At 35.6% G+C, this 23,542-nt stretch overlaps 1 protein-coding gene across 6 annotated transcripts in view; it reads right to left on the bottom strand.

The window, feature by feature from the left end:
• sptan1 (spectrin alpha, non-erythrocytic 1) overlaps window positions 1-23,542 on the bottom strand; it is an 82,165-nt gene that overhangs the window by 31,482 nt on the left and 27,141 nt on the right. For 4 of the 6 annotated variants that reach the window (XM_028808591.2, XM_051932384.1, XM_051932386.1 and 1 more), the window contains exons 8-36: window positions 23,047-23,201; window positions 22,047-22,182; window positions 21,720-21,821; window positions 21,036-21,173; window positions 20,843-20,953; window positions 19,437-19,514; window positions 17,865-18,020; window positions 17,539-17,743; window positions 16,636-16,817; window positions 15,726-15,969; window positions 15,336-15,458; window positions 14,957-15,174; window positions 11,632-11,724; window positions 11,411-11,545; window positions 11,130-11,278; window positions 10,696-10,755; window positions 7,893-8,091; window positions 7,542-7,649; window positions 6,428-6,463; window positions 6,277-6,312; window positions 5,302-5,349; window positions 4,724-4,815; window positions 4,500-4,644; window positions 4,100-4,281; window positions 3,722-3,821; window positions 3,318-3,515; window positions 2,900-3,046; window positions 2,715-2,818; window positions 2,054-2,216 (exon numbers count right to left, since the gene is read on the bottom strand). In XM_028808591.2, the coding sequence (XP_028664424.2) occupies window positions 2,054-2,216; window positions 2,715-2,818; window positions 2,900-3,046; window positions 3,318-3,515; window positions 3,722-3,821; window positions 4,100-4,281; window positions 4,500-4,644; window positions 4,724-4,815; window positions 5,302-5,349; window positions 6,277-6,312; window positions 6,428-6,463; window positions 7,542-7,649; window positions 7,893-8,091; window positions 10,696-10,755; window positions 11,130-11,278; window positions 11,411-11,545; window positions 11,632-11,724; window positions 14,957-15,174; window positions 15,336-15,458; window positions 15,726-15,969; window positions 16,636-16,817; window positions 17,539-17,743; window positions 17,865-18,020; window positions 19,437-19,514; window positions 20,843-20,953; window positions 21,036-21,173; window positions 21,720-21,821; window positions 22,047-22,182; window positions 23,047-23,201 (3,843 nt within the window). The remainder of the gene's footprint in view (window positions 1-2,053; window positions 2,217-2,714; window positions 2,819-2,899; window positions 3,047-3,317; window positions 3,516-3,721; window positions 3,822-4,099; window positions 4,282-4,499; window positions 4,645-4,723; window positions 4,816-5,301; window positions 5,350-6,276; window positions 6,313-6,427; window positions 6,464-7,541; window positions 7,650-7,892; window positions 8,092-10,695; window positions 10,756-11,129; window positions 11,279-11,410; window positions 11,546-11,631; window positions 11,725-14,956; window positions 15,175-15,335; window positions 15,459-15,725; window positions 15,970-16,635; window positions 16,818-17,538; window positions 17,744-17,864; window positions 18,021-19,436; window positions 19,515-20,842; window positions 20,954-21,035; window positions 21,174-21,719; window positions 21,822-22,046; window positions 22,183-23,046; window positions 23,202-23,542) is intronic. The other 2 variants (XM_051932385.1, XM_051932388.1) reach the window with 1 other exon arrangement.

The raw sequence follows: 23,542 nt of genomic DNA, 5'->3' as shown, positions 1-23,542 counted from the left end.
AAAAGAAAAGGTGTAAATTAACCACAAAAGACTAATTTTTCTAAACATTAAACTACTGAGAACTCATTAATATCTAATGCCACTATATCCCAGAACTACAACTTACCCTGGTGTGTCCAGAACTACAGAGTGCCACATGCTCAGAAATATGGCTGAGGTAAAGAAGGCTGAACAAGATTCACATGTTAAAGTCTGAAGAGTGGGCCAAGAAATACCTGAAGACTGATTTTTCAAAGGTTTTATGGACTGATAAAATAAGAATGACTATTAATGGACAAGACAGGTGGCCTCAAGGCTGGATCACATGTGAACACAGGGCACCAGTACAAGTCAGGAGCCAGGAAATTGGGGAATGGGTACTGATGTGAGCTTCTATCATTAAGGGTGAGCTATTTGGACATTTTAGGGTTGAAAATGGACTGAAAATCATCTCCCAAACTTGCCAGTTTCTGGAAGACACTTTCTTGAAGTAGTGGTACAGGCAGAAATCTGCAGCATTCAAAAAGACCATGACCTTTATGAACAATGCTCCATCACAAGCATGCAGGTACAGTAATCCCTCACCTATCGCGGGGGTTACGTTCCAGAGCCCCCCGCGATAGGTGAAAATCCGCGAAGTAGCGACCTATATTTATTTTATTATTTATACATATTTTAAGGCTTTATAAACCCTTCCCACACTCTTATAAACCTTTTCTCACTCTCGTTAACCTTTCCCACGCTCTTATAAACACTTCCTATGCTCTTAAACACCGCAGACCAACACTGCACGCAGCGATCAGACGTCGATGTGTCTGCACTCGCTTTGTGAAGGGGGGCAGCTGAAACTCTGAGCAGAGCAGAAATGGACTTTGTGCTGCTTCTGCCAAAATGCCTGCTTGTCGCTCTGCGCGTTTGGAAGGAGGAGGAGGAGTGTGTGAGGGCTGAACACACGTTCGCTCAAACCCCCCTCCCCGGAGGCGCAGTACGCTCCTGCCACTTCACATTGTCAAGGGGGTGGCGAGCTGAATGAACGCTAAGGAGAATTGGACTTTGCGCTGGCTTTGTGCTGCTTGTCGCTCTGCGTATCAATAATTTAAAAGCCTGTACATCACCAATTTTCCTGTCTCACTGTCTTGTCTTGCGTGAAGTTAAAATGTTTTATAATAGTGAGATGTTACTCATATCCTTAGCCCGACATCCACATATCATATGTGTTAACAAAGTGTGTTTTATAAGTTTACATGTGTTTAAAGCATGTGGGATGGGTATTTTAAGGCTTAAACTATAAAAATGTTTATTTATATGGTCTTTCTATATCGCGGATTTTCTCCTGTTGCTGATGGGTCTGGAACATAACTTCCGCGATAGGCGGGCAATCACTTGTATTTAAAAACCCGCAAAGTCGTGAATCCACGAAAAGTGAACCACGAAGTAGCGAGGGATTACTGTACTCCATGCTTAGATAGCCAGCAAATGACCAAATAATAGCCTAGCCCTATTCCTCGGCTAACTTAAATCCTATTGAGAAGTAGTGGGTCTCTTTTCAAACGTGATATTTACTGCAAGGGAAGAGAATACACTTCTTTGAGTAGCATTTGGGAGGCTATGATTTATGCTTCAGCAAAAGTTCATTGTGTACAGATCAAGAAACTGACAGACTCTATGGATGGGAGGCTCATGGCAGGTATTGAAAGAAGGGGGATACATTGGTCAATATTATTTGTAATTTAGTTGCCTAATAATTCCACACCCTGAAAAAGACAAAACTCCATTTTCCTGTTTTAAACTTTCAGATTTGATGTAAAATAACATTTTGAATTGAATGAGAGCATTGTATTTGTTTCAACAATAAAATTAACCCTAAGTAATACCATTTGTGTGAAAGAATTTTTCTATATACATTTATATCTCCTTGCTAGAACCTGCCTAGACTGCATATTGACCAATTTAAATGGATGCTTATGCTTTCTGACACAAAAGACATTAATACAAAAGTAAACTGTAAAGACAGATCTGTAAATTACAAACATTTTTGCAAAGATAGAAGCAGGATTTGGAACTGTGCACTTACTTGAATATTTGTTGGATCTTTATACGATTCATCAGTGGCAGTTTGAAGTTTCTCACTGATCCAAGCTTCAATCTCATCTACATCTCTACTAAACTGTTGGAGGGTCTGAGACTCTCCCAGCTTGGACCTCTTTTCAATCATTTGAGCCTTCAGTCGGCGCCACCTTAAATTCAAAGAATGGAATGATGTTACATGATGCACTACACACACATCTAAAACAAGTCATAGTGAGTCAAGTAGGACAGAATAAAATAAAGAACGAACCTGACTAAAGCTTACATAATGTTACAGGGTAAATATGACATTCACAGCAAACTCTATTGAACCTAAGCAACTGTACAGAAACCTTACAATTCTTGAAGAAATCCATGCAAGTAGAGCCACTAGGAATTTCATTAAAATTCACTATGCAGAAGTGTCAAAAATACCAGCTTAACTTTAGAAGCAGCACTATGCTAAATAAAGACAACTGAAGGCAATTTTTTTTATAATAACAGTCATTGATAAAACATTTTTAATTTCAGACACCACCTAATAAAGTATCTATCTATCTATCTATCTATCTATCTATCTATCTATCTATCTATCTATCTATCTATCTATCTATTTCATACTCAGAAATAAAAGCTAAAAGCAAAGTAACATCATAATGGCTTCTCACCTATCTAGAACTTCATTGCGACGACTGGAGATGTCATCTTTAGCATAATGATCTGCACTAATTAGTTGATCTGCAAATGCCTGCAAGGATGCAATTTTTTCTTCCTGTACAAGTAAGAACAGCATGGTTTAGTAAAACAGCATTGTTGTGGACCTCATTAGGATTAATACCTGGTTGATGCATACCTGCACATTAATAGCTTTGTCAAAGTCTTCATGCTTCTTAATCAGAGCTTCCACACTGTCAAGTGAGTCTCCCTTATCATCACTAGCAAGGAAAGCTTCACGAGCAGCCATCCAGTTTTCAGCCTGCTCACAGTCTCGGTTGAAAAGCTGAAAAAGTGGAAGAAAATCAGAATTTTGCATTTTAGAAAGTCATAAAATAGATAATCTATGAACTATTGAATGGTTTATTTTTATGCAATTTCAATATTAGCACTTTTAACATGTGACTAAATTAAAAGTTACACAATAAATCCAACAAAAGTATGTTACTCTTCATCTCCAACTTAAAATCTTGCACAGAAGCCACTTTGTTTTATTCCAGGTGCTAGGAAATAATTTCAGATAACACACTGTTACAATGACTGTAGTATCTCCATACCTGTAATTCGAGACACTGATCCAGCATCATCCGGCGCTGTACCCAGGCTTTCTCCAGGTCTGCCCGCTCTTGGTCCAAAAGCTCTAGTTTCTCCTTAATCTCTGGGCTTGCATAATGTCCTCGAGCTAACAGCTGCTGCCCAAACTGCTCGAAGGCTTGGAAAGTTCCTGCTCTGGCATCTATCTCTGTACGATGTTCCTAATACATCAGGAAATAACACAATAGTATACTCGGCACTTCAAGGATACAACTATATCATTAAACTAAGATGACTTCTTTAAGTACAACAAAGACAACAGAAAAATGTTTCCTTCCCATGCATGAACAACAAAATACACGGGATAGTGGTAAATATTTTCAAAACCAGCACATTTATGCAATTATTGACAGGAAAATTTAATTACCTGGTGTCTTTCTAATAGAGCTTCAGCACCAGTAACATCCTTTGCCATCTCTTCTGATGAGACAAGGCCACGAATTCCGTTAATCCAGGACATTAGATCCCTAGTAAGGAATAAAGCAGCAAGAATTCAACAACTGGATTATCACATCATTTTATCATATAATTATTTACATGTAGAAAAAGAAATATGCTCTTCATGTTAATGAACAAAAATATACCAGAGACCGTGCCAAAACAAAAAGCACAATCTGAATCTTTTAAATTCACTAAATGTTCAAAATGAAAAGATTTCTACTACAAAAATTACAAACAAGGAGTGAATGTTATACAATATTAATTCTTAAAATACACAGAATTTAGTTAATAAATATTTGGATACCTGAAGTCACTAAGGAAGCGTTGCAGGTCATGAGAATCTCCCAGCTTCTCCTTGCGCTGGTTGGCTCGTCCTACTAGACTGTTCCAAGCCTGATTTAGTTCTGTGCATTTTTCCTGGATATCATCCACTGCCTCAGGATGGGACTGGATTAAACGATCAGCGGTTTCTCCTAGAGAATTTACCTTTAAGAAGAGGAAAGAAAGAATGAGAGAAAAAAAAAACACGCATGAAAGAACTGCTACCGTAAACTTAAGAGTCTGGTAACATCCAAAATGTAACAATGATGATGTTATTAGTCTCTTTTAGGTAGTGGTCTTCACAGATTTAGTATCTGAACGCTCCTTAATAAGCTCTTTGGAATACTGCACCACCGTTCACATTTCCAGAAAGATTTCCTCACCTTATCTCCCAATGCAGCTAGGTCCCTCTCAAAACCTTCATGTTTTCGTTGCAGGGCCTGAACACTTGCCAAGTCATGACCATAGTTATCTGTATTTAAAGCCTGGTTCTTCTCCTCTATCCATTCTTTGGTTTCATCAGCATCTCTAAACATTTGGGAAAGCAAAGTTACATTTTTGCCGAATGATGAAAAAGGGCAATACTACTCTTCAGCAGAAGTTTTACCTGTGGAATCTCTGCACTTCATGAGCACTGCCCAACAGATTACTCCTCTCTTCTGCAAGCTGCTGTAAGGACTTCCAGCGTTCATTGAGCTCCTGATAGGATGTAAACATCATAATGACTATTATATTCTTATTTAACTGCATGATTAATTCCAATCCACTATAATAGTAACATGCAAATTACAAAAGAACAGTCTTTCAAACATCTGAAGATCCGGAAAGTTAAATAACCGTCTTTGGGATAAATCCATAAATTAGAAGATTTGCAAGATCTGTTTATACACAAGAAAGACCCAATGTAACTAGTATTTATTCTTAAGTCTCAAAACTTCACATTAAAAATGGGCTGTAAATATTTTTTGATTATGAAATCAGCCCATTACCATGTATAAATACAAAACAGTGGTGGGCACAATATTTAGAAATTCTACTAACACACATTTTAAACATGCAAAAGATAACTGAAATAACTAAAAAGACTTTTAAGCCAGTAATACATAGAACAGTTAAAATAAGAAGTAATGCTGATAACTGGGAATCTTTAATAATAAGACAGACAAGCACACACACTAAGCTTACCTTAATGCTATTAAAGTTAGCCACTGTTTGCACTGCCAATCGCACGGACTGTTGAGGTAAATGATAAATGGGGAGGGGAGAAAAGGTAGGGAATTATCAAAAATAATAAAACATTAATCTTCCTGACTGAATTTTAAAAATAACATAAAATAAAGACAAACAAATTCCATTGTGAATGTGTAATTTCCATTACCGAAATAAATAAATAACAATCCAGAATGGCAGTCAGTCATTTTCTAAATTGCTTTGTCCTGAACAGGGCCATGAAAGGTGCTGGAGCGGATCACAGCTAGCACTGGGCACAAGGCAGGAAAAACTACACCCAAACGACACACTAGGGTCAACTTAGTATCGCCAATCAACCTAACTTGCATGTCCTTGGACTGTGGGAGGAAACCATACAGACATGGAGAGAACATGCAAACTCCACACAAGGAGGACCCAGGATGCAAACACTGGTCTCCTTACAGAGAGGCAGCAGGGCTACCACTGTGCCACCGTGCTGCCCCACCACAGAAGGATTATATATAATTAATCTTGTACACTTTTTTTTTTTTTTTTAAGTTCATGTATTATCCACTATTACAAAAGAGTAAGAAAATGTTTGTGTACAATAAAGCCATCCATTTACAGGCAAATAAAAAAATGAACTGTTTCAAGACAAAGTTACAGAGAAAATGAGATTTAAAACAATTCAAAACAGAACCTACAGGGAAATTAAATTTGATGTATTCAATATGTAACTAAAAATGAAACCAAAAAGAATTACCAATGAAATTAATGATTAGTAATAGTAAACATCAACTCTAAAACAAGACAAAGAACCGGCAAAGTAAGAGTGAACAGATGACCATTTTTTCAGATTTTCACAGCTTTCATAGGATATTATTACCAGAATGAATAAGCCCAAATAATGTAAATACTTTAGGTTATTACAGACTAGGCAGACTACACGATATGATCAAAAAGAATTACCTTCCATGGAGATGCAGTTTTGGAATCTGTCTCATCCTGTAATATATTTTTAACAACAAAAAAGGGTTATGTAGTGCTTATTTCATTCAAATAAAGCTCAAACTGTATTTTATGAATACTAAGGAATATATACAAAACATAAAATTCTTACCCTTGGGCCTCCAGGGGCAGCACCCAAAAGTTCTTGCTAAAAAATAACAATTGCATAATTAATTGAAAACTTTTAAACTATAGTTAATTGATAAGATTTCACAATTACAAAAATAGATACATTTGATACCTATGCAGTGTTGGAAGATTAGTTGTAAACTCTATGGAATGAAACATAAATTGTGAATAGTAAATTACTAGCTGTATGATAATATACTGCTATTTGTGGATAAAAATATAATTTGCCATTGACAGAAAAAAAAATCAGTTTCCAGGTTAAGCTCAAACTTTATAAAAAAGATAAACCTTGTAAATAATTCAAGCACTTCAACTATAGAAGCTATTAAAGCAGTGAACATGGCATCCTGGGCCTTCAAGTTTAAGACCCCTCTACACTCTTCATACTAAAAAACATAACCCTATTTCTGTCCTAGTTGAAGTGCAAAATCAGCAAAAATGTTATGTTCATTAATTGACTCAGGTTAAGAAGCATGAACCATCAAAGAAATCCCACAGCAGCAGATTTAAAAATTAAATACCATGCTATAAAGAATTCAGTGCTGTGAGCATGAACAGGAGGCCGCCAAAAAAATGCAGAACAAAAATAAATGGAATCTACACGAATCTGAAACATTACTTTTAAGACAAAAGTCACTGCTTTAGGCAAGTGTGTGCTATCACAGCAAACCAATAACAAATATAACCCCTGTCCATCAGACATTATTACTAGGCTTTGTGTAAACTGTAAACCCAGTGATTCTAACTAAATACTCTCTGAAGCAGAACTTCATTTTAGTGGCAGCAGACAGAACTGAAGTATGTTATGTGCTTAAGGTGGCACTGTTCCAGTGCCCTTGCATTCTTATATTTGCGGTTTCAATTTTTTCACCTCATTCAGGTGCACAAGCACAAATGAGAATGTTACATTCTAGGTTATTAACCCTGTACCGGGTATATTATTTTTCCAGGTGAAAATAATATGCCAATTGCATTGACCTTTTTAAAAAAATTTTGAGTAATCAATATTATTCTAAAAAGATGACCTGTAATTTTACATTTTACTGAACTTATATTCTTCCTTAATATTGTGGCCTATATTAATCATAATACAGTACCTGAGTTTGAGCCACAAGTGGTACCTCCTCCGCCATCAGACCCTCAGTCTCCAGTTCTGAAGCCACTTTATTAATGTCACGGAGGCGTGATTCATTGGCTTTCAAATCCTTTTTGTGAAACAAAAACAAAGCCACAGTTAGGAAGTAACCGATAAAACTAAAAGGGATTAAGAAAATGTAATTAATACAAAAATAAAAGGGAAAGTCTTAGGAATCAGTTTTTTCTCAAAAGCTCTATCAAACACAATGGTGCTTTTTCCAGGCAATGCTCAACACTTTTTCAATTTGACAAATATAAAAATCAGTGCAGAATCGGGCAATTTCATAATCTTGCGATAAAGATCAACATACCTTCTGGAAGTCGTCAAACTTCTTCTGCAATACTTCAACTTGTTCCAAGTCCGAGCCAACCTCCTCATTGGTGAGTGCTCCTTCTTTCTCATTGATCCACTGCTGGAGCTCATTGGCCTCGCGGAACAACATGAATTTCTTGCAACTTTTTTCAAGCATATTCTTGCGTTTTTCACCCAGCTCTAACAGAGATCCATACCTGGACAGGGAGGCCAGCATTTGATTAGTCTCAGTAGGTCAAGGCAACATGGATTGAAATTTCTGACTCAATGTTAGTATGTGATGCAGTATCAAGTGTGGCATTTTCTTAGAAGATAGCACATTTTCAAGGTCAAACCGACTTTCACTTTCTGCAATTAATTTCAATTAAGATATCGTTTAATTCACTCTAGTTAACGAAATACTATTTATCAATACTAATACTAAAATAAATTAAAAACTAATGGTGCTCCAATCAAGTCTTTGTTATTGATTGTCAATTGTCTGCAAAAGTGTCAAGATTTTCCTAATTTTTCTTTTCATAAAAAATAAGAAGTATGTACAAACATCTACTGCTTGGATTTGGTTATTTATACTTTTCACAGAGCGGAGGACTGTAGGAATCGATTATCTTTCAGTACTTTTTTCTCACACATCCTGAAAGGATGCAGATCTCTCTTTACTCTGTTCACATTTTACACTAAGCAAAAGCATCCTAATGAGTGTTAGTAAATCAGACAACTCTTTGTGACTTTCAAACAACTTGCATGTCATTAAACAAGCGAGTGCTGAAGGCTTTGTAGCATTTTTCGAACATGGGAATTAAGGTGGAGTGTGTTTTTGTTTGGGAATGTGGAGTAAATAAGCAGCAAATGGCACAATGATTAACATTATTAAGGCTGGCTTCTCTTCACTTATAGCTGATACACATCTATAGATAGATAGGAAGTACGTTTTACTTGAGGACCGAGTTTACCACCCACCTGGTGACAAATACATCTATAACATATGACATGTAATTTAGCAATTTTTAATTACATGATACTAAAACAGAAATTTAACTGAAACTTTTGTTGGCTTTCATATCTTGCTTATTTGAAGACATTTTTGCAGACTCCATATTTAGTTATATATTGCAGACTCCAATATCTTTAGTTTTTAACTTTCAGTTATTTAGGAAACATGTGAAAACTCAATTTGAATGTATACAGAAATAAGGTTTGAAATATGGTCCATGTGGTATAGAAAATGGATTGACAGGAAACCAAAACCTTTATTTGACTGTTAACTTGGGGTGTGCAGACGACCATCCATAAGCAAAATGCCACATTTGCAACTGGTGGACCATTTACAGTATTTACTTTTGTCCACAGTTGCTTCACATATCACTTATTCACTGATGGCAATAATTTAGAATTATTGGCTACTGGTGGATTTCAGTAAAATGGGAACACACAGACAGACAATGTTTGGATGAAGACAGTTTCAAATAATGAATTGATGCATGCATGGAATTCAGTGAACATCAATGAAAGAAACAATGCATTCTGTGCAAACGTGACAACCATTGAGCATTTTGAACAAATCCCTTCCTGTGCTTGATATGATCATGACAGACTCTCTTGGTCCTGAAATTATTTAAATAGGTTAGAAAATGGAACGGCTAGAAAACACAATTTACACTTTGACTGTTAATTAAGGTTTGTGCAAAATTGGATTATAATTGGAAAACTCTGGAATATGCTCATAATAAAGACCCTTGAAACTGACAAATCGAGAACGAGTATGAAATAATAAATCAGAGGCAATTAATAAGTGGAAGTATTTAACTAAATCTCCAAGTATGTGGCAGCATATTCACAATGAGCGTGACAATGCACACAACCACAATATGAAAATGGACTAAGGCCATTAGCAATGCATGAAAAGTAGAGTTAATACAAAATTTTTAGTTACTGACACATGAATTGTGCAAAAACCTACTGTCTCATCCTCTAAAACAAACTAAAATAGGGAACTTCTTACAAAAGTCAAAATAAAAATCACTACAGAACAAAATGTTTATATGCGCAAAAGGGGATTAATAAATTCCTGGGAGGGCAGATGGCAAATACTAACAACATCCATTCATCAAAAATATTTTTCAACTCAGAATTTTCCATTACAGAGTAACAGGGAGACGGAGTCTATACAAGAAGTAACAAGCGCAAGGCATACACCAGTCCAAGATAAAGCCCCAATCCAACACACGGCATGAGGATAGATTTAGTCGCATAGCTATCTTTTCAATCTAGATATTTCCAATATATACATACACACTACACCTTATATTTAAAGTTGCCACTTATTTATCTATGAAATTCAGCTAGTATTAATGCTATGGAAATATCAGAACAAAAATATTTTTATTTATTTTAATAGACTGGTATATTCACAAACAAAAAATATATGAGGTGTTTTTTTTAATGTTTTTTTGAGAAAACTAATATTTGTGTTAACTTGTGACCATAAATTTAAGAAAATACCACATCAGGAAGCACAAATATTAGACACTGCAAGCAAACAATCTTAACACACTATCACACAAATGATGATCAAATGATGCTTGAAAAAAGCTTCTATCCAAGTCTAAATAGAAGCAGGTCCTAATGACAACACAAATTATGGACAAATGATGCTGGAGGAAAAAAGCTTCTATCCAGGTACAAATAGGAGCAGGAGAGAGCTCTGAAGGACAACACAGGAAAGCAGAACAAGAATGAGTAAAGATGCCTCTGTCAAAGACAACGTGGTGCAGTGTGAGAAACGAGGTGGTCCTACTCACAGTTCCTCCACCTGTTTCATGCGCAGAGAAACACTGCTGGCTTCTTTAGTAACGAGACTCCTGTATAGACAGAAAGGAAAGCACAGCAAAAGGCATGCAACAGTTAGTGGTTAGAAAACAAGCGTTAGTGGCAAGAATCGCCTCGCACCTGAGCTGCAGGCTAAGAGATGGAAGTCAGTTAGTCACACAGAAGGGATAAGAATTGCACTGAAATTCCAAAGAAAGCATTGAGAGATCACAAATTTCATTCTGCAGGCAACACTTGAATTAGCAAACACAAAACTATAATTATTGCAACAATAAACAAATTATTAGTGCTGAAATACATTACAAATTGTGAACTTTTTTAATTCAGAGATTATACTAAAATGAAGGATGGATCAAAGGCAATGCTGCAAAACACAGGTTTCTTTCTTAAAGAAGTAGGCTCTTACTGGTTGTCAATCTGTTCCTGACGCAGAGAGATGCTGCCTTGCTCATCTAACAGATTTTCCCGAGATGTGGATTGGGTAGGGTCCAGTTTCTTCACATAAGCAGCAGGAACAAAACCTTGTCTGTCATTCACTTCTACCTTCCACCAGTCCTGCAGAGGAAATGAGAAAATAAAAAAATATATATATATATCCTCACCTTTCAGCTCAAATGTTATAAAACCAGCAAACACCATTTTTCATAGCAGTCTCTGAGAAAATGCCCAAGCAGCTGAGTAACGCACCTTATTTGTGCTATTCAGTAAAGTGAGAATGTCTCCCTTTTTCATAGTAACTTCACGTGGACTCTTCTCCTGGTAATCATATAAAGCAAGTACAAGCTCTTTCCCAGTCTCGTCATCTGTGGGCGCCACTTGTTGCTGTTTAAAAGACCGCATTATCAGAAACTTACAAAATGGGGGGAAAAATGAAAAATTGTTTTTTGCACAAGACACAAATTGCTTACCCTGCAAGCCTGCGCTTGTTCTTTCAGAGACTGAATGCTGCTTCCATAGGCACTGAGGTCAGACATGAGGGCCTCATGCTTTTTCAGTAATGCCTGAACAAAAACAAAAAAAGTTATAAAAAACAGAAAAATTAACATTTTTAATATCTACACAAATTAATAAAGATCATTCTTTACGGCTCTCTAAAGACTGTTACCATTTGGTGCCATAGATAGATGAACAAATGAAAAATGATCCAAGTCACCTGCTTATATGAATGTATACACACATACACATACCAAACTAGCAGCAATTTAAAAGAACCAAGCAGAACAATAAGCAAGTCAAAATGCTCACACTCAAACATTTCATTTCACAACATAAATAGCTCTATAAAAACATAAATCAGAATATTTATGGGATGCACTAAGCACATTCACAGACTTCCAGTTTCATAATATTAGTTTCTTTACACTGGTTGCCTGTCAGTTTTTGAATTGATTTTAAAATCTTGTTGCTAGTTTTTAAATCTTTTCATGGGCTTGCTCCTGCCTATTTATCCGAATTATGTGTTTTACACCAGCCATCTAGAGTGCTTAGATCTTCTGGTCAGTTGTCTCTTGTTGTCCCTCGGACCAAGTGTAAAACTGAGGGGGACAGACAGGGCTTTTGCAGTTGCTGCTCCTCGCCTGTGGAACTCTTTACCTCATCATATAAAGGAGTCGTCTACAACTGAACTGTTTAAAACAAGATTAAAGACTCATTTCTATTCACTTGCATTCCGTGACCTTCAGTAATACTGATTGATGGTTTCCTCATTGTGATTATGTAACATTACTTCTATTTATTATTTATTTTATTTATGTTATTTTATTTCTATTTATGTTATTTATGTTAATTGTATATGTTTTTCTTTAATTCTATTATTGTAAAACACTTTGGCCACAGCATTCCGATGTTGTTTTAAATGTGCTATATAAATAAAGTTGACATTGACGTCATACATAAGAGAATATCTGGACTCAAATTCATTAAGACCTACAGTAAGTTACACTTTATTTTAAATATCAAATAAAGCTGAATTCAATTGTGAATAGATCACATACAAAAATAATTCTAGAAATAATAAAATGTAAAACAAGGGCAATTTTCAAATTTTGACACTTTCAAACATGAACACTCTTTAAAAAATTATTTTCAGCCCTCGTCACTTGTCGTCGCAAAAAAATTTGCTGTTCTTTCATTGCTTTTCATTTTTCAACCCTCCGTTGGCAATCGCTGTACATATGCAGGATGGCCATATCAGAAAGATTTGCGACTTGGAAGATCATATCATGCATCTAAAGTGTGCATCACTTTCTTAAAACCCACGTTGTCTACAGCTTTGAATGGTACCATATCCTTAGCTCAGTAGAATGTGACTGCCTCAGTCACCTCTTTCCATCGTTTGCTGCTTTTATCATATTTTTTCGACTGTTCTAATGCATCAGTCAATGACAACTGTTTATGCTTCGTGACCACGCGAGATACAAATGAGTGGGGATGTACTGACTGGACTGAAACAGTGTTGGCATGTTCCTTCAGGTGTCTCCGTTTATGATGATTAAATAGATTTGTTGTATTGCCTCCCCAAGTGCCAACTGTTGTCCAACAAATCTTACATATAACTTTGCTTTGTGTAGTATCTGAGACAGTACATTGCCACACTACCGATGTCATGTCCTTCTTTGGCATAAGCTCCTCATCTGCCATGCTGCTTGCACTATGAACTGTTTTCAACTTCTTCCAACAAGAAAGCCGTGGTGGGGACACGTGATATAATTTGAACAATCGCAACGAGGAATCATTCTGTTGGTTTGTGGACTTGGCACGAACCCATTAGTATTGAGTATTAGAAGAAATTAAAAGATCACCATCTGTACGATTCGCTTGAAAATTAGATTGTGGACGTCTTTAAGACCGATCACAATCTAAAATCGTCAGATCGCACACCCCTAGTATACCGAGTGTAGCTTTTGTCGTCATTCACATCCCCTATATGGACCCATAATACTTTTTGCTTCACCATATCCCCTTAAATAACTAAGGGATATAATATTACGCTAGTAGTATACAAGTATTACTTTGGTAATGAATGATGCTAAAGCAAGTCCATTCTTTGAAATGAACACAAAGCTCAAGCCTCTTGAGCAATACAGATGCTGCATAGTAATAAAAACACAAAGCCAAAATAAGTGAAGACCTGTACTCACACTTGTAATACTCTATGGTAACTAAAGGCAACTGCACCTGCAAAAAGGCTATCAAACTACCAATTTATTTCAGCTACATTACAAAATATTTTTAAGGTGTCTGAATATGCGGTAGTACAGAAGTCACACTACACTGCTCTGTACCCAACTGTTACAAAATGTGCTACTGCATAAAATATTTAGAAGTTTTTATTTGCAACATTACTGTTGTCTAAAGTAAGTCTTGTATAATGAAGCATCTTCCTAATGGTTAGAAATTAATTATCCAATGGACCTGAAAACAAACATTTACAGGTAGTTTGGCATACTGGTTAAGGATTTGGACTTCAAACTTTAGAATTTGTGAGGTCAAATCACACTGCTGACACGGTGTGAGCAAGAAAAAGTCACTTCACCTGCTTGTGCTTCAATTGGAAAAGCAAAAGAAATAAAACCAATTGCATCTCAAATGTTTTAAGTCGCTTTGGATAAAGGCATCAGCCAAATACATAAATAATAAATAAATAAGTGGCATGATAGCAAATGAGACAATCAGGGCCCTATAAATGTATCAATACAGAATGGGTGAAGTTTCTGTTCACAAAAGCTAATCTTGTAAAATACAAGCTTTAATGCTGTTAAAAAAAAATCAGTATTTGGGATATTCCTCACACGAAAAATAAACTTTGAAATGGCTTTTTAAAAGAAGGGAGTAAATAATAAAAAGTACAAAATCTTAGCTCTCTCTCTAAATTAATTTGCAACAAGTTTCTAAGTATATACCAATGGTAATTAATGCCTTGTTTTGACCTGTACCATTGAACAGGAAAGAACAGAAAAAGACGAAACACATAAAGCAGAGAGTACTTCATTTGTACACCTATGTACCCAGTACAAAGATAAGTGAAGGAATAATGAGAAGACTGTTTAACTAAAATTATATACTGTACTCATTTTTACATCACTGAAATATTTTGCATAGTATTTTTATATTTCTATGGGTATTCCAAAACACACACAAATGCTATCACAGGATTCCATGAAAATTTGCTACTAATGTACATGATGTTTTCATAGCCAGAAATCAAATCTTTTTCCCTGAGCCTTTACTTACTTCAGCAGAGTCCTCATCCTTGCCATAGTCAGTACTTCCAACAATAGGCTCCTTCTCTCTCATCCAAGATTCTGCTTCATTGGCATCAGCAAAATATTGTTGGGCCTGCAAAGAATCCTCAAGATCCTGTCTTCGCTGGGAGGCTTTCCCTTTCAGTGTTTCCCAGCGACCGTTGAGTTCACCAAGCTTTGCTTTTACATCATCTCCAGCAAAGTGCCCTAGCAAAAAGAAATCCAGGCTATTATTACTCCAGTGAAAAAGCATCTACTATATTAAGGAGATGTAGATAATACTTGGCTGTCACCTGTAAAACAGTAAACTGTTAGGTGTGTTTGCAAAATTAATATCGAAACTTGACAATCTGCTTAAAAACACTTACCTTCTTCAACCATGGCTTGTCCCTTCTGTGTTACTGCTTTAATTCGTGGCTCATGGCCAGCAATTTCAGCTTGCAAAGCCTGGTGTTTCTTAAGCAAGTTCTGAACTCCAATAAGGTCTTTTCCTATAAAAATAATCCAGTTTGTTTTCAATTTAAAAGTGTGTTACAGAAAATATACAGATGTTAGTAAATAAAGAAGAAGCTAATAGCAATATACTTGGGGGTGATTTTTGATACAGTGCCCAAAACTCCCCTACTCCCAAGAGAGCAACATATTAAAAAACACACTCCAACATCCTTACAAACATTCCAAATAAAGGATAGATCTTGCAAAGTTAAGGTTAAAAGTAAAAGCATTACCCAGAGAAAAATAAATATTGTAAGACTAACCTCTGTTGGTTGAAGCAGCAATTGGTTCCTTCTCTCTTATCCAGGTCTCTTCATCTTCAACATCTCTGAACAACTGCTGTAGGCGCAGTGAATCAGACAGTTTTTGTTTACGTGCTACCATAGGATCTTTCAGAGCCTCATAGCGCGCCACCAGGGCCTCCTGCTTCTTTTTGATGTTATCAGCATCAAAGTGGCCAGCCTCCTGGAACTGACGGGCTTGAATGGTAATGCCATCGATACGATCCTTAAAACAGAAAGAAACATGTCAATTTAACATCCAACAGATTAAACCGAAAAAACTTAAATTACATTATTTGGAACTTTGCTAAAAAAGTTTAATAATATGGTGACAAACACAGATGCAATTCATACATTTTCCCCTTATACATCAAGGGCTTAAACCCTGCATTTGTTTGCTGCACGTGTGTAGTCTGCAAATGTTTGCGAGGGCTTTTCTTGGGGCACTATGGTTTTCCTCCCAAACACATGGATGTAAAAATAGTTTGCAATTTTAAAGCCATACAGAATGAGGAAGAATGAGGAGATGATGCCCTGCCTTGTGCTTAGTACTGCAGGGACAGTATCCTGTGACCTCAAATGGGATTAAATGGGTTTAACAATTTTTTTGTCTATTGAACTTGCATTATAGTTAATAAAAGTGAGTTTAAAGAAATGATACAACTGACAAATAATACAACACAGTTTACAATTATGAGGATGCACAATCTTGTGTTTATTTCATTTCAGTTTTAAATAACTTCTATGTCAAAAATAACAAAAATCAGCTTGTATACAAACATCCAAGGGTGGCAGAAAGAAATATTATGGAAATTATTTGGATGCCTGGAGAAACAGTTAATTAACTTTGGCGGCTTTGGACATTTTTGCATGAATATTTTCGGGAGCTTACTTGGTGGGCAGCAACATCAGCTTCTAGCAGAGCGTGTTTCTTTTGTAGATTCTGAACGCTGGTTAAATCTTTGCCATAATCATCTGAAGACAAATGACCCTCAACCTCATACAACCAAAGTTCAATATCTTCAACATTGCGATTAAATTGCTGTTGTTGATTAGCTTCACGAAGTTTAATGCCTGTCAGAGAGACATAAAACAACCTAATTATTTTGAGGAAAAAAAAAATGAATAATAGATGCCTCTCTTTCAAGAGGAAGTTAATAGACTCATTGCAATGTCAATGTCAGTTGCTTGTATGTTTAAATTATTTTTATTATACCCAAGTATACATTTTTAGGATGCCCTAAAAATACCAATTTATGTATAGACTCATTTTTACTGTACTAACATAATACTTCCCGTGTTTTGTAATCATCAACTTTAAGAAAAACCCAATGTGTCATTTCAGTTTACTGATTGAAAACTGATTGAAAGTGAAAGGATAAGTAAGAGACTTTTACTAGTCTACAAGATAAGAAGTAAGAAGACAGAGTCCAATTAAATTCAACAGATTCAAGTTAGGTCTGAAATATTATCGTTTTTCAAATTGTACTTAAAATCTGAAACAGCTTGAGCCTTAATTTGATTAACAAGGACTACTGCATCCAATGGAAGAAAACTGGGATGTTTACAATTTATATAAAGATATACTATAAATTAGTTTTTGAGGTTTATACATAGGATACTTTTGAGGAGGGAAATGTGCATTAAACTTACTGAAATATGTCTCTTGAAATGTGACAGTGATAAAACCTTACATACCCATTAATGGTAATCCAAAAATGTGTCACTGGGGGAAAATATTAGGTTTTTAGATTATTTATTGTGCAATCGCACAACAGTCTTATATGACCATTACCTTTGAGCTCTGTGGCTTCGAGCAACCTTTTCCACATAGAGCTGACTTCATCCATTCGTCCAGAAACCTCATCAGATGCATAATGGTTTGCATTAATAAGTTCCTGTCCAGCCTTCTGCAAAGCATCAATCCTACTTTGATTTGCGGATAACTCGGCTTCAAAAGCTTGATGTTTTTGTACTTTTCCTTGTAAATTGGAAGGGTCCTACAAAAAAAAGCACAGTCAGTCATCAGACTTCTAGGTCAAAGAATGAAGACAGAAAGTGGAGCTTACAGTTATATACATTGTAATTTTAAAAAGTACAAAGAACCAGAAAGTGTATTACCTTGTAAGCCTCATCAGTTGCAGTTTTCATCTTTTCATTTATCCAGCTCTTCAGTTCATCCGAATCCCGGAAGAACTGCTGCAGGTGAAAGGAGTCTTCTAGGGCAGTGCGACGATACTGGGCACGTTCATGTAGAGCGTTGCGTCGACTAAGAAGCTAATTGTACATAAAAGACAGATAATGTTAAAAAATATATATATATAATTAATCTTCCATAGATTTAAACACACCTAGGTTTTTTTACATGTACATAAATTAAGTAATTTATCAGAAAATTTGAGGAAAACTGGCCATTCAGCCCAACACAGCTTGCCAATCCTATTCACCTAATTTCTCCAAAACCACATCAAATCGAGTTTTAAATGACCCTAAAGTCCTACTGTCTACCACACTAAATTGATTATTTATTTAATATGTCTGTGGTTCTCTGTTTTAAGAAAAAAACTTTCCAATGTTCATGTGAAACTTATTCTTAAGTTTCCACTGTGTCCCTGTTGAACTTATTTTAAAACTAACATCTGGACCTACTGTACTAATTACTTTCATACTTTTAAAAAAATTAGACAGGTCACCTCTTCATTTTCATTTGCTTAAACTGAAAACATTTAACTCCTTTTTGCTTTTTCCATTTTGCCATAACCTACACAATATGCCCCGAACTCTCACTTCTTTCAGCTTTATTGATAGTCTCTTATCAAATTATTTCTGAAAATCAAGATACATAATATCATATGCATCACTATGAGTGTAATCTTTTCTTACTTCCTCTTAAAATTCCAGAAAATTATTAAAACATAATGTCCCTCATCGGAAACCATGTTTATTGTCCAGTAAAATGTTCGCTCTTGCCATATGCTGCTCAATCGTTCCCTTAATAATTCTTCCATTAATTTAACCATGGTGCATGTTGAACTTACTGACATATAGTTACTTGAATCTGCCTGATCAGTCTTTTTATACAATGGGTTAATATTTGCTACTTTCCAGTTCTTTGAAATTACTCCAGTGTGAAGTGACTTTTGAAAAATTAGTCAAGGGTGTTTATCTACAGAAACTACCCTCCTTATGCACTTGTGATAAATGTCACCTAGTCCCGATAATATGTTAGATTTCAGCCTATTTAATCTAAGCAGTACTTTTCCCTCTACAATTTCCAAATCACTCGGTGTCTCTTTAGTAGTCCGTTACTGCTGGGAGGGTATCCACTGCTTCTCATGTAAAAATGTCTGAAAAGGGCAAGTTTAGAGCAATTGCCATTTTACTCTATTTATTCCAATTTTAGATCATCTTTAAAAAGTTTGACACTCTTTATCACCTCTTTGGCTGCTATTTTACTACTAAAATAACTAAAGAATCTCTTTTCATCATCTTTCTGCTTTAATGCAATATTCATCTCTAACTGCCTTTTAGCATCCCAAATAAACTTTTTTAATGGTTGTCCTCATGTTCTTGCACACCCTACGGTATAAAAACACCTAGTTGCTATTCATCTGCAGACTAACTTTCACTATTAAAATATAAACGCTTCTCTTTTCTTAAATGTTTAGCTTTAAATGGTAAAAATACACTTACAGCATCCCTGCGGGTAGCAACATCTTCCTTGGCATAGTGGTTATTCTGAATCAGTTTTGTAGCAAATTCATCCAAAGCCTAAAGGTAAAAGAATCAGCCTATTATACTTTGTCCACAAAAATCTTTGACAAACACAGATGATTAGCAGGTTACTTGTAGCTTAAATGTGGTTTGAGAAAAATGGTGAGCCCATCTCAGCCATGTCCATCTCAGTAACATCATCATAAAAACTGACTTCTGCTTAGAAGACCCTATGTATGCAGACTGTAAACACCAACAAAACACTCTCCAACATTTATGCACTGACCTAGCAAACATTGGCTTCTAAAAAAAATCTCTGGCTTGTTTAATATTACTCTTTTGCTTTAACTTTATTTTCAGAGTCTCTGTTATGCTGGTTGTAAGAGCCATTTGTTAGTTATTTAGGTTATGTTAAATTGATAGAAGTATTTTCTTAGTTATGTTAAAATGTTTGTCTATATATTAATGTTTAGTCTATGGGACATTCTATTATATCCCCCACAAGCTAAACCGAAATGGAATATGTTAATTATTTCTCATCCCTCGGACTACAGATTAGTCCCAGTTTATGATCTGCTTTGCAGTTGGTAAGGCATGGAGGGCAAACAGTTTTCAAACACATCCAGCAACGTATTGCACAGACCATATTGAATGTGCTGTATGTATAGAAGTAAGCATATGAAAGTTTGCCATAAAGAAATAACACAAACTTTAAGTATAGATAGTAACTGAAGCTCAATAAGAAAAAAGTTAAGTCTGTAGAAGAAACATTTCTTCCTTTTTTTGCCTTTTATCCTGCGTGTGTAAAAACCTCTCTCTTCATTTTTGTGTGAACTGTTTTGCTTTGAATTTTCATTAAACATTTTTAAAACAAACTTTATTGGACTGAGAAATTTCTTTTGTTAAAGTACTGTATTGCCTTATATTTAACATGGTGCAGAAACCTTTCTTTATACAGTATATAAATACTTAAGGAAAGACTAATTTATTTCAAGCTCCAAATCTGAGACCCGATGATAGGGAGAAAAAAAAAATCTGAGGTCTAAATACTTTTTCAAGTTTAAAATCTGGATAAGTCACGGGGAATGTTTGTATCACCTTTGTGGCTGTGTTACTCAATTGCCACTTGCACTTATTTCAGGTTTCACTGGGACATAAAAAAAGGGCTTTTTTGTTTTTGTCATTTACATTTATGTCAGAATGCCAAAATGGACAAGGAGGTTTTGGAGGGGCATGTACAAGCAGCTGAAGATAAACAAAATTCATGCCTTATAAGGCATATAATATTTTTGAAAAAAAGAACTCTTATCAATATAAACACCATGTGAACTATAACATCAAACACCAGAATTCACACCATTAAATCTTAAACAGAAGTATCTTACAGTAATTTTTTCTTCCTGGGCACTGAGTGATTTCTCAAAATCTTCATGCTTCTTAAGCAGAGCCTCCACACTGTCCAATGAATCTCCCAAGTCTTCATTTAAGAGAAATGCCTGAAATACATAAACAGTTAGCACAATATACTCCTGAAGTGTATGTATCATTTCTGTAACGTAAAATTAAAGTGAACAACACCTCTTGTTTGCTCATCCAGTTGTCCACCTGCTCAGTGTCTCGGTAGAAAAGCTGTAGGTCCATGCACTGCTCATATTGTTGCCTGCGGAGCTCCCACAACTCCAGGAGAGATTCCTTTTCCTCCGTTAATATATTTAGCTAGAACAGGGAAAAAAAAAATCATACACTAAACATGAAACCAGGTACCTGTACACATATTGATTAAAGACAGTGAAGCTTACTCCCAAAATAATGAATTACACTTCTTGGTGGGGGTGAGGGGATGTAATTTAATGAACAAGTAGCTTCTGAAAAATGTAATTTCTGTGAAACAAGCAATAACGATAGGATCAATATTTCAACTGCCAGTTTGAATACTTAGTTAGAAAAATGGAATGAAATGTAGATATAAACTTTGAGTTACCCTGGCATTAAATATTTTACATTGGAAATGCGGTAAAGATGGAGTGTACTAATGTGATTCAAAAACAGCACTTTAACTAACGGATGCGAAATTCTCATTTAGCCAGCAGATTAGTTATGTAAATTTCACTTTTGTGTTGTAAAAGCATTTGTGTTGCAGTTCAACTGCATCATGTTACAGATTGGTGTCTTGTTACATTGTTACAGATTGGTGTCTTGTTAAATTCCACTTATTGAAAGGTTTAATTGCATGAAAACAGATAAAGAAAATAAACTGATCACCTTCTCTCGGACCTCCTCAGATGCATAGTGTGATGTAGAAAGCAAAGCATGGCCAGCTTCATCTGTAGATTTGAAACTATCCTCATGGGCATCAATCTCACCCTGGGGATAGAAAAGCAAACAAATGAATAAATAAAAATACAGGACTTGTTTAATTAAAAATAACAGGTTAATGAAGAACTGACTATTTTAAAACATTGATTGGAACAAGCTAAGAAATATAATTTCTCCTGATGCAATTTATAACAGGTTTCTACTAAAAGAAATTACAATGAAACTTTTGTAGGAGAAGGAGACAACACACTTGGATCTTAGATTGTTCTTTACCTTATGCTCCTGATGCCTATCCAGTAAAGCCTCTGCTCCAGCTACATCATTTGCAAGTTCATCAGCATTAATCAGTGCCTTCATTTCAGTAACCCAGCTGGTGAGGTCACGGAAGTCGGCCAGAAAACGCTGCAGCCTAAAACAAAATAAACAGCATATTAAATCAGTTCAAACCAGACTTAACTTGCAAGTCTATGAAGCTTTGTTATACAAGGATACAATCTAAGCATGAAACACACTTTAAAGGAGGTCTTTGACAAAAATAAGTAATTGCATGCTGTATTTATTAATTGTATTCATTGTATCTTGTAAAAAACATTGTAAAAACAGGTGATCAGGCTAAGTAAGGTAACCATTGGTCCATTAGTTAATGTACATAACAGGCAATTTAATAGAAATAATTACAAAAGACAACACACAAAACCAACAATCTAGTACAAGCAAGTCAGCAGACAGTCAGGATGGGTCTAGCCAGGAGTCAACTGATGGATGGATTACTCCAGGACTGTGGGGTATGAGCTATGAGAAAGACTGAATTAATTCCATGACTGTGTTTTGTAGACTTCAACAACATCACACCAGTTACAGAGTGAAGCGTGTAAATGCCAGCAATTACACTAAGTGTTACTCTTCAACAAAATACACTTTCTACTGATGCAAGGAGGAACATCTTTACACACGACTACAGGTATATGAAACAAGTTTTTAGATAGTTTAGTTGAAAGTGGTTTCATGGAAGTCTTCAAATCTAGGCTCTTCTATTTTGTAAATGTTAAGTGAATAGGCAACAACAAACTCTGCTGGGCTAAATGGCATAATTCTGCCATAATTATTCTTACACTTTTCAAATGACAAACTGAAACTAAAAAAAAAAGCAATACACATGAATGAATAGGTTAAGATGTCTTTTTATAGTAACAGTCTTAATAATACGTTTATTTTTGGGTTTTCTTAAAAAAATGCTAAAAATCAACTTAACCTATATGTGAAAACAACTCACCTGTAGGAATCATTGAGGTGAGTATGCCTTTCTGCAGCAAGACTACGGATTTGCTCCCAGTTTGTGATCAGTTCATCCCGTTTGAGATGGATCTGGGATGCATTTTGAGGATGGGTCTGCTGAAGGCGGTCTGCTTCGGTGCCAAGGTTGTTAACCTGTAATAACAATGTAAATGACACACAAAGCAGACAGAAAGATCCATGTTACAGTTTTGAATTCATGATCTAGAAAGACTAAAATATAAGAATAAAAACTGGGCAGCCAGAGCACTAGACAAGAGCGACTAATGCACTAAAATCTGCACTTTACAATGAAGAAAACAGAAGTGCAGGTGGAAGGGATGCTAACAGATAAAAACACATAGCATTTCATTAGTTTTTGCAAATGTAACATTTCTACAATCCATTGAGCAATTTCTGTGCTTCAAGAATGAGCCTCAAAAGGTTAAGCAATTGAATCTAAAACACCCTTTTCACAATAAATATGTCCATTTCAG

The sequence above is a fragment of the Erpetoichthys calabaricus genome, chromosome 9 (genome assembly GCF_900747795.2).
Source record: "Erpetoichthys calabaricus chromosome 9, fErpCal1.3, whole genome shotgun sequence".
Taxonomy (NCBI): Eukaryota; Metazoa; Chordata; class Cladistia; order Polypteriformes; family Polypteridae; genus Erpetoichthys; species Erpetoichthys calabaricus.
Note: the sequence above shows the minus strand (reverse complement) of the source record. Positions and strands in the feature narration are given on the sequence as shown.